This window comes from Mycteria americana (assembly GCF_035582795.1).
Source record: "Mycteria americana isolate JAX WOST 10 ecotype Jacksonville Zoo and Gardens chromosome Z unlocalized genomic scaffold, USCA_MyAme_1.0 Scaffold_18, whole genome shotgun sequence".
In the NCBI taxonomy this organism is placed as follows: Eukaryota; Metazoa; Chordata; class Aves; order Ciconiiformes; family Ciconiidae; genus Mycteria; species Mycteria americana.
The window spans coordinates 14,813,087-14,829,596 of record NW_027445436.1 but is presented as its reverse complement, the minus strand read 5'-3'; the positions used below and the strand labels follow the sequence as shown (position 1 = coordinate 14,829,596).

The window sequence follows — 16,510 nt, the reverse complement described above, 5'->3', positions numbered from 1 at the left end:
TGTACTGCCTCAGTATTTTCAATAATCTGTCTGCTGATTAGCCTTGCATATAAAGAGTGCTTAGGTACTTAAAAATTCTTTTTTAATGCTTCATAGGACAGGATTGGTATAAATGTCAATATGCTACTTTATAGCAATAGATCAAATACATGAGTTGCAAGGGGAGCATTCCATGTGTGACTGTATCCATAATAACTAAAACCACCAGCTGTTTTAAATATAAGTCAGTATGTTAAATATTAAAAACCAAACAAAACCACAGACACTTTGTCTTTTCTTCCAGGAAGAGAAACACTCTGTGTGATTAGGAAGTAGTATGCTGTCTTTTATAATTGTTGAAATTTTCAGAATATCAAATCTCTACATTTTTTGCAAAAGGTGTGAGATAGCCCTCCCATTTGTGGAGGGCGGATAAACACATCACCATTCAAAAATAGAAAAGCCAGGAACTTTAAGTGACCAGTTCATTTCAAGATGCCTGTATGTGTACATTAAAAGTCCTAAAAAGGAACTGTTAGAATGGATAGATGTAAGGTAATTATTCATTTACAGAATGAACAGGTATCATTGAAAAGCTATTTACTTAAATTTGAAAAGAAATATAAATGTTTTCAACAGTAAATCTGTGCTGTTTTCAGAGCTTGAACAGAATTTTAATAATCATATTAACTCAATTAGTTGGTAGCTCAGGTATTTGCATAGGCTTTTGCATTTTTAACTAATAAATTGATCTCTACCAAAACGTTGCTTTAGCTGAAAACCTTAACTTCTGTCCTATTTTTCGGGCCATTTTAGGAAGAGAGAAGAAAACTGATGTTTTGTTGGTCATTCATTAATGACCTTCATTTGATTAAACTAGGGAATATCTGTGCTGCTGTTGCTATTCATACTAATTCAGATATGTCAAAGCTATAGTTCTGGGACCTCAGCTTTAACCATACATAAGCTGGAGCAGATGCGAACTCCAAATTTTTAATTCTACCTTTATTAAAATGTTTGTTTAAATCTCTTGGTTTTGAGATTTCAAACACAAGGTATATAGGGTTTATTAATTAGACTCATACTGTTAGTTACCACCATGAATCACTTGCAGTGTAGTTCTATAGTGTAATTATGTCGTAGTTGTGGTCTAAGCATTGTTGATTTGTGCTAGTATACTACACAAACAAGAATTTTTCTCTGCTGCTGTATTAGGTACTATATGTCTATCTGTAGGAAAGACTGGAAAAAAAATTAGCTTCCAACAGAAGTGATTTGCATGATTGAAAGGGGTCATCAGTTATTTGTGGTACACTCACTATGTCAAGTTCAAATCTGGGAGATGATGAATGACAAAGCAGAAGACTGTTTCTGTGCTTTACCACACTTTGTCTAGATCATATAAAAGTTAAGAAATAAAAAAGTATCTTTGTAGTTTGTCTTTTTGGATGAAAAGGTAGCTGCTCTGACTTTTTTACTTAATTCTCAGTCTCACAATGTCTCTATTTTGTATCAAAGTTCTCTTGCAAAAACAGCAAATATTTCATCTGGGACCATGTGATGAAAATGAATGAATGAAATAGTTTTCATTCTTACAGATCCATCAAGAAAACCAAAACAAAATTCACACACCCCCCCCCCCCTTCTTCTTCATGTCAAGTCTGGGTTGGTTTGGGGTGTTGGGGTTGTTCTTGGGGGGGGAAGGTTTGTGGGTTTCTTCTGGTTTTAGGTTTTTTTGTGGGGTGGGTTTTTTGGGTGTTTATTTTTTTTTTTTTTTTTTTTTTAGTGTTTGAACTGGCAGTGAAATCCTTCAGGGGAAACTTGTAATATTCAGTGTTTTGAATTTCTGTAGTATATTATTAGTTTGTACTAAACTTGTTTTCTGTTGAACAAACTCCAGCATCAGTCAGATATTTAGCATAATAACACCTGCTGATACAGACTATGTGGAAACCCCTATTAAACACATTATGTTCTTTATAGCATGGCCAGCTTGAAATGTTAATTATCCATTATACTAATTTTTAAATTATTTTAAGATGATATCAATGAGGTCTGTGCAAGTGCCTGTTAAACACTTCATTATACCAGCAATCGAACTTCCAAAATTGGGAGTTTCTCCTAAAGCATGCATTGCATTTTTGTCCCACCATTATTCTTCCTTTCAACCTTCCCATCCCCCACTAAAGTTTAGTTCAGTGTCAAAGACACCAAGCTGAGTGGTGTAGTTGATTCGCTGGAGGGAAGGGATGCCATCCAGAAGGGACCTGGACAGGCTTGAGGAGTGGGCCCATGTGACCCTGTCGTGGTTTAGCCCCAGCCGGCAGCTAAGCACCACGCAGCTGCTCGCTCACTCCCCCCACAGTGGGATGGGGGAGAGAATCGGAAGAGCAAAAGTAAGAAAACTCGTGGGCTGAGATAAGAACAGTTTAATAATTGGAACAAAATAATAATAATGAATTGTAATGAGAAGGAAAACAACAAGAGAGCGAGAGGAACAAAACCCAAGGGAGGGAAAAAAGAGAATAAATAAATAAATAAATAAATAAATAAAAAAGATACAACCGCTCACCACCTGCCAACCAATGCCCAGCCAGTCCCCGAGCAGCGACCGCTACCCCCCAGCCAACTCCCCCAGTTTATATACTGAGCATGACATCATATGGTATGGAATAGCCCTTTGGCCAGTTTGGATCAACTATCCTGGCTGTGCCCCCCTCCCATTTCTTGTGCACCTGGCAGAGCAGGGGAAGCTGAAAAAGTCCTTGCCCAGTGTAAACATTACTTAGCAACAACTAAAACATCAGTGTGTTATCAATATTATTCTCATACTAAAATCCAAAACACAGCACTATACCAGCTACTAGGAAGAAAATTAACTCTATCCCCGCCGAAACCAGGACAGGAGCCCAGAACTGGACACAGTACTCCAGGTGTGGCCTCACCAGTGCTGAGTAGAGGGGAAGGATCACCTCCCTCGACCTGCTGGCAACGCTCCTCCTAATGCAGCCCAGGAAACCGTTAGCCACCTTTGCTGCAAGGACACATTGTCGGCTCATGTGGCACACTGCCGGATATTGTCTGGGTGTTGAAGTTAGGTTGAGTGGCTTAGTATCCCAGGTTATTCCAAATTTTCTAAAGGTGGGATCAGGAAAGCTAAGGCACAGTTGGAGCTCAATTTGGCAAGGGATGCAAAGAATACTAAGAAGGGATTTTACAGGTATGCTGGCCAGAAAAGGAAGATTAAAGAAAATGCACCTCCCCTGAAAAATAAGACAGGAGAACTGGTGACAATTGACATGGAGAAGGCTAAGGTACTCAACAATTTTTTCTGCCTCTGTTTTAAATGGTAATCTCTCTTCCCACATCTCTCAAGCCCCTGAACCTCAAGGCCGGGACTGAGGGAACGAAGTCCCTCCCATTGTAGGAGAAAATCAGGTTCGAGACCACCTGAGGAACCTGAACATACACAAGTCCATGGGACCCAATGGGATGCATCCCAGAGTCCTGAGGGAACTGGCTGATGTAGTTGCCAAGCCACTCTCCATCATGTTTGAAAAGTCATGGCAGTCAGGCAAAGTCCCTAGTGACTGGAGAAAAGGGAAGCATTGTGCCCATTTTTAAAAAGGGTAAAAAAGAGGACCCTGGGAACTACTGACCAGTCAGCCTCACCTCCATGCGTGGTAAGATCATGGAACAGATAGATTCTCCTGGAAGACATGTCAAAGCATATGGAGGACAGGGAAGTGATTAGAGACAGCCAACAATACTTCTCCAAGGGCAAATCCTGCCTGACTAATCTGGTGGCTTTCTACGATGGAATGACTGCATTGGTGAACAAGGGAAGAGCTACGGATGTCATCTATCTAGACTGCTGTAAGGCCTTTGAGACGGTCCCCCACAACATTCTTGCTGCTAAATTGGAGAGATATGGGTTAGATGGCCACGTCCAAAGAGTTACAGTCAATGGCTCAATGTCCAAGTGGAATCCAGTAATGAGTGGTGTCCCTCAAAGGTCCTTACTGGGACCAATACTATTTAATATCTTCATCAATGACATAGACAGTGGGATTGAGTGAACCCTCAGCAAGTTTGCGGATGACACCAAGCTGAGTGGTGCAGTTGATTTGCTGGAGGGAAGGGATGCCATCCAGAGGGACCTGGACAGGCTTGAGGAGTGGGCCCATGTGACCCTCATGAAGTTCAACAAGGCCAAGTGCAAGGGCCTGCACCTGGGTCAGGGCAATCCCCATTATCAATACAGACTGGGGGATAAAGGGATTGAGAACAGCCCTGCAGAGAAGGACTTGGGGATATTGGTGGATGAATAGCTGGACATGAGCTGGCAATGTGTGCTTGCAGCCCAGAAAGCCAGTTGTATCCTGGGCTGCATCAAAAGAAGCGTGGCCAGCAGGTCGAGGGAGGTGATTCTGCCCCTTACTCTGCTCTTGTGAGACCCCACGTGGAGTACTGCATCCAGCTCTGGGGTCCCCAGGACAAGACAGATGCAGGCCTGTTAGAGCGGGTCCAGAGGAGGGCCACAAAAATGATCAGAGGGCTGGAACACCTCTCCTATGAGGACAGGCTGAGAGAGTTGGGGTTGTTCAGCCTGGAGAAGAGAAGGCTCCAGGGAGACCTTATTGTGGCCTTTCAATATATAAAGGGGGCTTATAAGAAAGGTGGAGAAAGACTTTTTACCAGGGCCTGTAGTGACAGGACAAGGGGCAACAGTTTTAAACTGAAAGAGGGTAGATGTAGATTGGATATAAGGAATAGGGTTTTTTTTTACAATGAGGGTGGTGAGACACTGGAACAGGTTGCCCAGAGAAGTTGTGGATGCTCCATCCCTGGAAGTGTTCAAGGTCAGGTTGGATGGGGCTTTGAGCAACCTGATCTAGTGGAAGGTATCCCTGCTCACAACAGGGGGGGTTGGACTAGATGATCTTTAAAGGTCCCTTCCAACCCAAGCCATTCTATGAGTCTTCTACCTCCTTCCCCCACCCCGAGCGGCACAGGGGGATGGGGAATGGGGGTTGTGGTCAGATCATAACAGTTCATCTCTGCTGATCCTTCCTCCTCATGCTTTTCCCCTTCTCCAGTGTGGGGTCCCTCCCATGGGCTACAGACCTTCAGGAAAATCTGCTTTAGTGTGGGCTCTTCACGGGCTGCAGCTTCCTTCAGGGCACATCCACCTGCTGTGTTTAGGGGTCCTCCAGGGGCTGCAATGTGGATATGTGCTCCACTGTGGACCTCCATGGGCTGCAGGGGGACAACCTGCTTCACCATGGTCTTCACCACGTGCTGCAGGGGAATCTCTGCTCTGGTGCCTGGAGCACCTCCTCGCCTTCCTTCTTCACTGGCCTTGGTGTCTGCAGGGTTGTTTCTCTCTCTCTCTCTCTCTTTTTTTTTTTTCTTTTCTTTTCCCTCACTTCTCTCTCACAGCTGCTGTGCAGCGTTTTATACCCATTCTTAAGTATGTTATCACAGAGACGCTACCAACATTGCTGATTGGCTTGGCCTTGGCCAGTGGTCGGTCTGTTTTGGAGCTGGCTGGTACTGGCTGTGTTTAACATGGGGGCAGCTTCTGGTGTCTTCTCACAGGGGCCACCCCTGCAGACCTGCCCCCCCCCCCCCCAACCTCCCCATGTAAACCCAATGTACAAATATTTTTCTACGCTACAGTTAAATACCCTTAATTTACTGATATCTATGCTTTTGTAAGCTGTACTGTTCATTTTTTCTTCTTTCTAGTAAGAGTTGAAGATATCGCTGTGGTGTTTTTTAGGACAGGAATGTAGATGTAAAGATCTGGTCTGTGTAATAAAAAAGACTGGTTATGGTTATTCCATAATAGCCGTTGCAGATTTTTAAAAATTACTCTTTTTTGAGAAGCATAGTTATCCTTAATAAAATAATTTAGAACATGATTCTCATAGGTAATTGTAATGATATAGTGACCTTTTTCCAATATAGGTACAGCCTTTTCTGCTGTGGTTGATGACAACTTGAAAATTTGGTGTTTTAAGAAGCATAAGTGCTTTCACTTGAATGGTGCATTGATAGTTGCAAACCTTTCTAATTATGAACACGTGTCTTTTATGCTGAAGAGAATTGAAGTTTAGCTGTAATTTATCAGTTGAGACAATGTTGGTACTTTAACACAAAGGTATTTTGGTTAGGTGCTGCAAATGACATGGTTTAATGTGTGTACGTATGTGTGTTGATATATAGTTCTCTTTTTAAAAAGCACTCTGAATTGCTCATACTGACATTGTTTTACTTGAGGATTTTTTTTTTTCTTTAGTTTACAATGGTATCAGCATCCTACTGAAGAAGGTCTAAGGCTTCTTGCAGGGAAACAAAGAGGCAAGAGCAAAAAAGATAGGTAAAAACTTGTTTTAAGTTTTTTCTTTTTTTTTTTTTTTTTTTTTACTCCATATAACAACTTTACTGACAAACTTTTGGTTTTGTGTGAGTCTAAAACTTCTTGAATATGATTGCCCTGCTTGTTTTGATTGCCACAGCTCTGTACTGAACTGTGTTCTTTCGGTTTAACAGAGAACTTAACGTGCCCAAATTGTACAGAACTAGGTAATTCCCAGTCTCCAAAAGTGGTCTGTGACATTGCTAATTTAGTGGCAAGAATTTTCTTAATGAATCTATTCATTTAGATGAAGACTGAGAATAGGAAATCTTATATACGATGGAAGGTCTTCATCTTGAAGCAAGATGAGAAAGATTTGAGTATATTAGTTGAACACAGGATTACTGTGAGCTGCCACTCTTGTGCAGCTGTGAAAAAAGTAAATGTGCTCCTAGGATATATTAAGTGAGGTATTTCCAGTAAAGAGAGAGGGAAATGTTAATCTTGTTGCACAAGGCCACTGATATAGAACTTTATCTGGATTACTGTGTACAATTCTGATCACTCATGTTCAAGAAAAATGAATTCAGACTCAAACAGGTGAAGAGAAGGACTGCTAGGATGATCCAGGAAACGGAAAGCCTGTCTTACAAGAGGAGGCTAAAAGAGCTTGCCTTGTTTAACCTAGCAAAAAGAGTCTGAGAAGGATAGGATAGCTGTCTATCAACTTAAGCTGGAAACAGATTTCTGATCTTCAGTCATGAAGCTCTGGAACAGCCTCACCAGAAGCATAATTGGGGCAAGAACCAAGACCGATCTTGAGGTGGTGGAGCTTGCTATGTTTATGCAAGATTTCTGAATTGGCTATGTTTAAAACAAATACCCAGTGACTTGCTTTTTGGTGACATTGGTCTTTTTTTTTTTTTTTTTATTCCAATATAAACTGCTCTCTTAAAATTCTTAATATCTAACTTTTGTGTTAATTCATAAACTGCACATATAACCTGTTCATCATAAAATCAAAGCAATTTTTTTTTCAATTTCTTACTTAAGCTACATGGGTAGCAACCTTATTTGCCAAATGTTGGGCTAAAAAATTAAGCCTTTTCTTTAATATATAATACTTCGATATTACACGTTTGTCACAATATTCTTTAATATTCAGAAAAATCATTTTATCCAAGTTTTCTGTAACAAATTGAAGCAAAATAGTTAATAGTATTACAATTTATAACTGTGCATTTAACCAGTGATATTTATTAATATTTAAAATAACTTCAGTTACATAACTATAACTTTAAGTTACATGTTTCACCAATACGAGCCTTAAACAGGAAAACACAATTGCATTGCCAAATACTAATTGCACTTTACACCGAATGCCTTTCCTCAACCTTGGCAATCTTCTGCCATCCAAAGCATGCATATTCTCACTTTCACCAGGGCAATCATATGCTCTCTGCTGTGTGGAAGCATGGCATGTTAATGTGTACTTACGTATGAGCTTAAATTTTGTAATCTTGGAAAAATTTACTGTGAAGCTTGGTAGAAAACTGTATCACAGTTCACCTATTTGCATTAAGTCCTTTTTCACCTGTTAAACTTTTGCATGTAATGTTTCAAATGTGGTGCTACGTTTTCATGTCTAAACAGTCAAATTCTGTTGGTGTAATTTAATTATTATGATTGTTGTATTTATCATAGTACATTAATATCTAACCAAGAAAATACAGTTTTAATATGTGTATGTAGTTGTTTGTAATAAGGTACATTTTATTGACAGATGGATATGAAACTTCAGAGGGAATCAGGATGGTAATGTGGAGACTTAAATGCTGCTTTCTTTACTTTGCTATTGTAACAATAGGATGTATAATAACCTTAATTTTCAGTCAGTGGATATACCTCTGTTCTCTGAAGAAGCTGCTTGTCAGGGCAGGCCCAAGACAAGAGACAAAGACATAAGATTCGAAGGCTCTTGCAGGCAGTAGCTCAGAAGAGGCTGAGCTCTGCCTGCTAGCCAGTTTTATTAGCTCTCCTGATAACACAACAATGGCAGCTGAAGACTTAAAATTTACAGAAGATCATCTCCTTTGAACGGATACCTATGTAACCCTGACACTATCTATCTCCTTCCTTCACCCAGGGTGTGCCCCCACATCCTCCAGTGGACCAAACTTAGCAGGATAACAGGCGCCCAGGAACCTCTGGGCCATGACCCACCCAATCAATCAAATACTGCAGGGTACCCCAGGATATCCTGGAACCCAAAATATCCCAGACACGATATTCTCTCTGGCCCTGGACCATAACTGGAGATGGAGGTAGAGGTTGCCACTGGAAGGGATCCGGGTGAACAGGTTTTAACAGGGAGACGTGAACAATGGGTGAATATTGAGAGTGCGTAGAAGGTGCAGATGGAACGCAACCGGATTTTATACAGGCCCAGGTAATGGTGGTCCAACTTGGAAGAAGGATGCACAGAACAAACACGTTCACCGGACAACCAAACATAGTCCCCAACCACAAAGTCCGGCGCTGGTCACCGATGACTATCTGCGTAGTCTTTGTAAGCAGCCTTTGCTTTTTCCAGCTGCTCTTGAAGAAACAAATACATATACTGCAACCGCTCAAGGGAGTCCTCAGGAGAAAACCCCTGGACAGCCACTGGAGTAGCTGGGTGGTCACGGGGATGAAAACCGTACTGTTGTGTAAAAAGGGGTCTGCTGCGTGGAAGAGTGGACACTGCTGTTATGTGCAAATTCTGCCAACGGTAACAGAGAGACCCAGTCATCTTGATGTTAATTAATATAACAGTGGAGATGCTGCTCCAGGATCTGGTTTACCTGCTCCATCTGACCATTAGACTGTGGGTGATTAAAGGGTGGAAAGACAGAGTTGGACCCCCAGCAGGCCCATAAGCTGCCTCAAGAACTGGGCAGTAAACTGGGCCCCTTCACCTGTCACCATGCTATCTGGCAGACCATGACAGTGAAGCAATAGCTGCAAAACCAAGTATGCAGTCTGAGGGGCCATGGGCAGCCTCTTTAGCGGAACAAAAATAGCCACCTTCGTAAACAAGTGCACCACCGCAAGCACCGCTCGCTGTATGCCCCTGAGACACAGGCAAGTCCACAGTAAAATCCATTGAAATAATTTGCCATGGCCGCTCAGGAGTTTGTAAGGGTTGTAATAGTCCCCGTAGCCTCTGCATCAGTCTCTTGGCCCTGGCATGGACATCACAAGCCTGAATGTAGCTTGCAACATCAGCATGCGCCATAGGCCACCAGTAGCTCTGTGTGACTTGATGCAGTCTTCTGATGACCACCGTGCCCTGCTGTCAGTGCATCATGACAGCGCTGAAGGACCTTGTGTGCGCAGCGGGTCGGCAGGGATATATAGCCGCTCGTCGTGATACAGACAACCATCCTTCTCCTGCAGATTCTGTGAAGTATCCCCTGCCCAAAACCGCATGGCCAAAGGATCACCGGCCATCACCCGATGCACAGAACCAAGGTATTGGCTGGCACAGCCGCAAAAAAATTTTGCAGAGAGAAAAATGACAGGGGAGCAGATCTGCCTCAGCATCTCCCGCTGAGGCTTCCTGACGTGACAGGGCATCTGCCCTGCCATTCTGTTTACCCAGCCTGTAGGTGACAGTAAATGGAAACTGAGAGCGAAAAGTTGCCCAACGAACCAACTGGGAGAGAGGCACTTCAGGTTCCTAAAATATTCCGGATTTCGATGGTCAGTCAGAACCAAAGGGGGCTCAGCAGGACCCACAAGAAGGTGCCTCCACTCAGCACACGCCTCCCCCATGGCCAGCAACTCTTCATCCCAGGCATCGTAATTCCTCTCTGCAGCAGTCAACTGGCAGGAGAAATAGGCACAAGGATGAAGCTGTCCATCCAGTGAACTACACTGAGAAAGTACTGCCCTCATGGCATGGGCAGAAGCATCTGCCTTCAACACAAAAGGATGACTGGTATCCAGGTGGGCCAAAACCGGGACCATCGTAAACGCCTGCTTCAAGTCATCAAAGGCCTCCTGAACCTCGTGTGTCTGCTGAAAAGGGACACCCTTATTGAGTCAGTGCTGTGAGCGGGGCAACCTTTTGAACAAAATTCCAAGTAAAACACCAATAAAAATTAGCAAAGCCCAAAAAGCGCTGCACACACCACAAACCATCAAGGGAGACTGCCAACAAAGAACGGCATCAATCTTTTTCACGTCTGTGCTCACACCCTCGGGGGCAATTGAGTAACCCAGGAAGTCTATACGCTGTTGGAAGAAGGCATACTTCTCCAGCCTTGCATAAAGGCAGTGACGCCAAAGGTGGGAGAGAACCTCTCGAACATGAACAACATGTTCCTCCCACATCCTCGAGTAAACTAAAATGTCATCCAGATGTGCAAGGACAAGTCACAGAAAACATTGTTGATAAAGCCCTGAAAGGTAGCAGGGGCATTACACAGGCCAAAAGGTATCACACGATACTCAAAATGGCCACATGTGCAAACAAAGGCTGTTTTCCACTCGTTGCCCTGATGAACACAAATAAGATTATAAGCCACTTTAGTAAACCAGCATGCCCCCTGTAAATGCTTCAACAATTCAGGAATGAGGGGCAGGGGGTACTGGGTTCTTGATGGCAATATTATTCAATCCCTGATACTCCACACATGGCCTCAAGCTTCCATCCTTCTTTACAAAAATTATAGTGGCACCAAGGGAGGGAAGTGGATTATTGAATAAAACCCCAGGCTAAACCATCCTCGGTATAAGCCTTCAAGGCCACCATCTCTGGCTGTAACAGAGGACAGATATGGCCCGAAGGGAGAGGAGCGTCTGGGAACAGCTCGATGGAACAATCATACACCCGATGGGGGGTGGGTGTGGGTGGATGTGTGTTAAGGTCTCTGCTCGCTTTTGCTCAAAAACGTCCAAAAAGTCCCTAAATTTTGGCGGCAGCGCCCCCAACAGGCCAGCAGGGGGCTCGGGGGAGTTGGCGCTGCCGGCACGGGACACCCGGCGGGCACTAGGGCCTGCTCGGAACCCTGGCCAGCAACCGGCACCGGGAGAGAGCGCTGTATCCCGCCGGCTGCGGCGGGAGGCAGCAGCAACCCCCGCACTTCACCCACAGGAAGGTAAATTCGTCTCTGTGCCCAACCGACCACCGGATCGTGCCGGACTAACCAAGGCGTGCCCAGAATGATTGGATAAAAGGGCATAGAGAGGACAGAAAAAGAAATAAACTCCCAACATCCTGGGGCGACGGAGAGCTGCAGGAGCGGGGTCTGCCACTCAGTGGGACCACCGTCGGCGGGTTTCCCGTCAGTAGCAAAAATAGGGCAAGGGACAGATCGGCGCTCTATTGGCGCACGAGCCTTTTTTACAGACTCTGCAGAAATCATATTCCTACAAGAGCCAGAGTCCACCAGGGCCTCAGCAGCGACCGCTCTGCCGTCCGGGAGCGGAAGCGAGACCGACACCGTGAGGAGCGGGGCACCTGGGCTCGCCCCATCTACGCCGGCGGCGACCTCCCTTTCCGCGCTGGCCGGAGCTGTTTCTCGACCCCACAATACCGGGCGCTGAAAGGGACAGTTCAGAAAACGGTGGAAAATCCCAACTGCTCCCAAAGGTAGCCAAATCAACCGTCTCCTCGGCAGAGTCCTCAGCAGGGGGAGAGGGGGACTGGGCAAACCCTGCCTCGAGTTGCAATGGGTTCCACCCCGCCGCGAGTAGCAGGGCGGAGGCGGCCAGGGCGGACTCGGGGAGGAGCCACCGCGGTCCGAGCTCCCGTCCCGGCCACACGGGTCCCACTCCCGGCACCGCCAGCATGGTGCCTGACCCCCCGCCAAGCGGGGGGGGGGGGGGGGGGCGCCGGGAGGGAGCGGGGGCCCGAAACCGGAGCAGAACCAGGCAAGCGCAAAAGCTGCTCCGCTTCAGAAGCACGTTTAGTGGCAACCTGCAAAATCTTCCGGCGCCAGCCTTCGGGCTACCTCTGTATGAACATCGCCGGCCAGGCCATGAATACAGAGGGGTAACAAAAGGTCACACAGGGCCCCCCCCCCCCAATTCAGCTCCGGCGACATGCGCAGGAAATCCGCGGTGTACTCTGCCACACTCTGCCCCCTCTGGCGCAGACTGAGCAGGGGGTTAAAAATCCCAAACGGGACAAAAGCAAGCTGGCCTTCGCGCGATCACCGGGAAAAAGCACTATCCCAATTGGAAAACATAATCTAACTTCATATTCTATGTTATAAGACGTACTTTTGTTTGTACCGTATTTCAAAGACTATTTAGTAGAACTAGAAAAGGCCAACTGATGACTAGAAGTAAGGCTTCCACATAAGGAGGAGTAGGCTAAGATTTACTAGTCTAGTAACTGATTGAGGGACAGTTTTGCTAGAGGTATGTATCCACTTTGCAAGAAGGTGGATAGGGAGTAATAAACTTACTGCCATGTTATACAAGGAGATGATGAATTAAATTAGAGTAGGTTTAAGCACTTTTTAATTTGGGACACAAATTGTGGAACTTGCTGCTGCAAGATACTTTTATTTCAGACTGGTTCAGAAAGGTATTCAACAAATTCATGTCACTTATTAAAAATGATTATTTCAGAGGTTGCAATCCCTGGCTCAGGTTATCCCCAAGTTGCTTAATGCTGGAAGCCAGGAAGGGTTTTAGCAGTGTGAAGATCAACCTTTGCTCGCCTTATTCTTTCCCTTTGTATAAGCAAATAGCCACCTAGTATGATAGGAGTAAATGGATCTTTGTGTGATTCTTTATGAAGCTTCTGTATATTGCTGTCATGCTGTGCAGGAGTGGTTAAAACCTGGAACACAGCTTTGAACCCTGCCTCTGCATCACAATGTACTTTACTTTGTTGCTTTGCCCAAAGAGAGCATGCTGGGTTATTATTTTTTAAATTGTATTAGTTTTCTAGGATTACTAATACAGTGATACATTTTTTGGGGCTTATTTTCATAAGCAGGATATGAATTGAAATAAGTATGGTATTTTTACGTTTCCTTTTAGATTAGAAAACTATCTTAAATTTATCTTTGCTTGATGGCTAGTAGGATAGATCTTTCAAGGATCTAGGTTAGTCCAGCTCAGGTGACATACTTGCTAAGCACCCTATTGTGACAAAAGGACCCAATGCTATTTTGAAAATGTGATATTTATTTTTTCCTAACAACTTTGGTTATCTTCTGAGATCGATTATTGCTTGTTATTTCCAATGAATGATCAATAAATTAACACTCCCAAGCATGTCTTACTCATTTACTTACTTTCAATCCAAAGACTTTAACACTGCTGTCTTTTAGTCTACTGGCCTAGACCTCAACTGAAAAGTCTCAAATTAGCTTTGATTTTCTTCAGTGTATTTCTATGGCAGGGTGGATATGTTCTGCACTGTACCTGTAGTCATATCAATAAACTGTTAAGGCTGGGGGAACCAATTGGAACACCTGTCACAAAAATTTGTAACTGGCCCATGCCAACCGAGGAGAGAGGCTAGGACGCAAAGTATAGAATTATAAGGGTAAATATTTATTCATGTGCATGAAGTGTCCCAGCCAAATTGGGGCACCCTGGATGTGGTTTTACACGGGGTTCTTATACTCTTCAAACATTCAGGTACAACACGATTTGACTAATCACTAACACCCACACTACCGATTACTAATCATAGGAAAACTTTGCAAAGCAACTATATTTCTGCAGCATTCTTGTTGCTTGTCTATTGATCCAGACGTCCCTGGAGTCAGTCTTGCTATAGTTACTTATCTATGATGCCAGATGACGCTGGGAGGGTTTCAAAGATGTGTCAGAGGGGCTAGGATGCTGGCATTATCTTGGTTGTCCAGGGGTATCCTTTATCCTTCATGGACAGCTCTAAGCTTCCAAGAAGCAAAGTCCTTATTTCCAGGGCTGGGCTGTCCTTTAGTTTGTTTTACTTAAGCATGAACAATACCAAAGTCTCCAGTAAAATTCTACTACCTCATTACATCACAGTGTATAATGTGAACTAATATATATATTAACAAAGTTAATACACTTTCATACTATAAAGACTGATTGATATAATAGTTAGGGAAGGGAATTTTCATAACACACCCTATAGCTTCCTTCCTGTCTGAACAGTGAAGCTTCCTTTCAGAGGAAACTGGTGTGTTGGAGTAGATGGTGCCCACCAGATCCTGTCCTAATACATACTCAGGACATAACATATAGATGACATTTAGACCTGTATGTGTAACCACGGTAGTATTTCGGAGGCTTGCAAGGCAAAGCTAATAATTATTGACATACCTGGTTGTTTCTGAAGATATGTGCTTATTTGAACTTGAATTAATGCTTTTACCTAGCTAGATGAAAATGTTTGTATGTGGGGGGAAAAAATGGTCTGCATACTACTTAAATTTGAAATGCTATTATATAATGAACAAGTTAGTTTTGTTGTATCTGTGTGTATTTTATTTATTTACTTTTTTTTTTTTACAGAAAATATAATGGTCATATTGAAAACAAGCCCCTAACCATTCCAAAAGACATTGATCTTCATCTGGAAACAAAGTCTGTGACTGAAAGGGACACTATAGGTAAGAATAAGTGGATGCAAATAACAACATATTATATCAAATATATCCTGATGTTGTTTTCTATCGAGTGTTTATTTGCAATAAATACTGGAATATCTTTTTTCAATAGATAATGAAAGAATAACAGTACAACTGATTATAAAGAAAGAGAGAAAGCAAAAATTAGGGCTAAATCTCTTTCGTTGTTCTATGGGTGACATCTTAATAGCAGTATTAGAATAAAGGATGAGTAGGTGAAATTCAGCATAAAGCACATCTATTGCTGCATTAGGCATCCCTAGCAATATGAGACAACACCAAAAGGATCACATCACTCAGTGTATTTGAAACAGACATAAAAATAGCTTTGTACAGGAAAATGATAACTGGCAGATGTTGAAACACACTTTCTGCTCTTCTAAAATAGGAAATGTACTGTAGCACTGACACCTAGTTCTTTCACCCATACATCTGAAATTTTGAAGTAAAATATTTAGAAACCAAAAGTAACACTGCAGAAATACACAGCATTTGTTTTGAAAGTTAATAGGCTTTTTTATAAATGCTAATTTTTGACTCCTTAAACATAACCAATTTTTCTGTTACATAAAAGTCATATATGGATATGTATACATGTGATACGTATTTTCCTCCTAGCCACATTTTTATATGCATGCATTGTATGCATAAATATAGAAAGCAAGCAAGTGAGCAAGCAAGCAAGCAAGCAAGCATAGTGCTGAGCAGGAGATGTTGCAGCTTAAATTATCCAGGACAGTGCTGAAAAGACCTGTAACAGAAACGCACAGCTTTTTAAAACTGGCATGTAAGCAAAGCATTCACAATTTTCAATTAGTGTTATTTGCTTCAAGTAATAGCATTAATGGGTCTCCCCGAGAATAAAACAAGCATCAGTTTATAGATACTGAAAAAGTGTAGGGTTTAAGTATCTTTAAAAAGTTATATATGCAAATATATGTTAAATCTAACCAAATAGTTATTTCAAAATAAATATCAGACTTTCATTGAAATACCTGAGTTCAACCAATTTCATGTTTTTGACATCAGATACCTTGTAGTCAAAAGACAAATGCTCAGTAATATTCTGTGACTTTTTAACCTCATTGATGTAGGAAGGTGTTTGAGAGGGTGTGGTGGGTTGACCTTGGCTAGCCACCAGGTGCCCACCAAACTGCTCTATCACTCCCCCTCCTCAGCTGGACAGGGGAGAGAAAAAATATAATGAAAGGCTCATGGGTCGAGATAAGGACAGGGAGAGATCACTCAGCAATTACCATCACGGGCAAAACCAGACTCGACTTGGGGAAATTAATTTAATTTATTACCAATCAAATCAGAGTAGGATAATGAGGAATAAAACCGAATTTTAAAATGCCTTCCCCCCACCCTCCCTTCTTCCCAGGCTCAACTTCACTCCCGATTTCTCTACCTCCTCCCCCTCGAGCGGCGCAGGGGGACGGGGAATGGGGGTTGCGGTCAGTTCATCACACGTTGTGTCTGCCACTCCTTCCTCCTCTCGCTTTTCCCCTGCTCCAGTGTGGGGTCCCTCCCA

General features: G+C 43.2%; 1 protein-coding gene across 6 annotated transcripts in view; it reads left to right on the top strand.

Annotated features, from left to right (window-relative positions):
* Positions 1-16,510, top strand: part of LOC142402915 (transmembrane protein 161B-like) — a 61,392-nt gene that overhangs the window by 16,388 nt on the left and 28,494 nt on the right. For 5 of the 6 annotated variants that reach the window (XM_075488876.1, XM_075488878.1, XM_075488879.1 and 2 more), the window contains 2 exons: positions 6,284-6,364; positions 14,861-14,958. In XM_075488876.1, the coding sequence (XP_075344991.1) occupies positions 6,284-6,364; positions 14,861-14,958 (179 nt within the window). Of the gene's footprint in view, positions 1-6,283; positions 6,365-11,266; positions 11,985-14,860; positions 14,959-16,510 lie in introns of those variants that run through there. The other variant, XM_075488880.1, reaches the window with a different exon arrangement.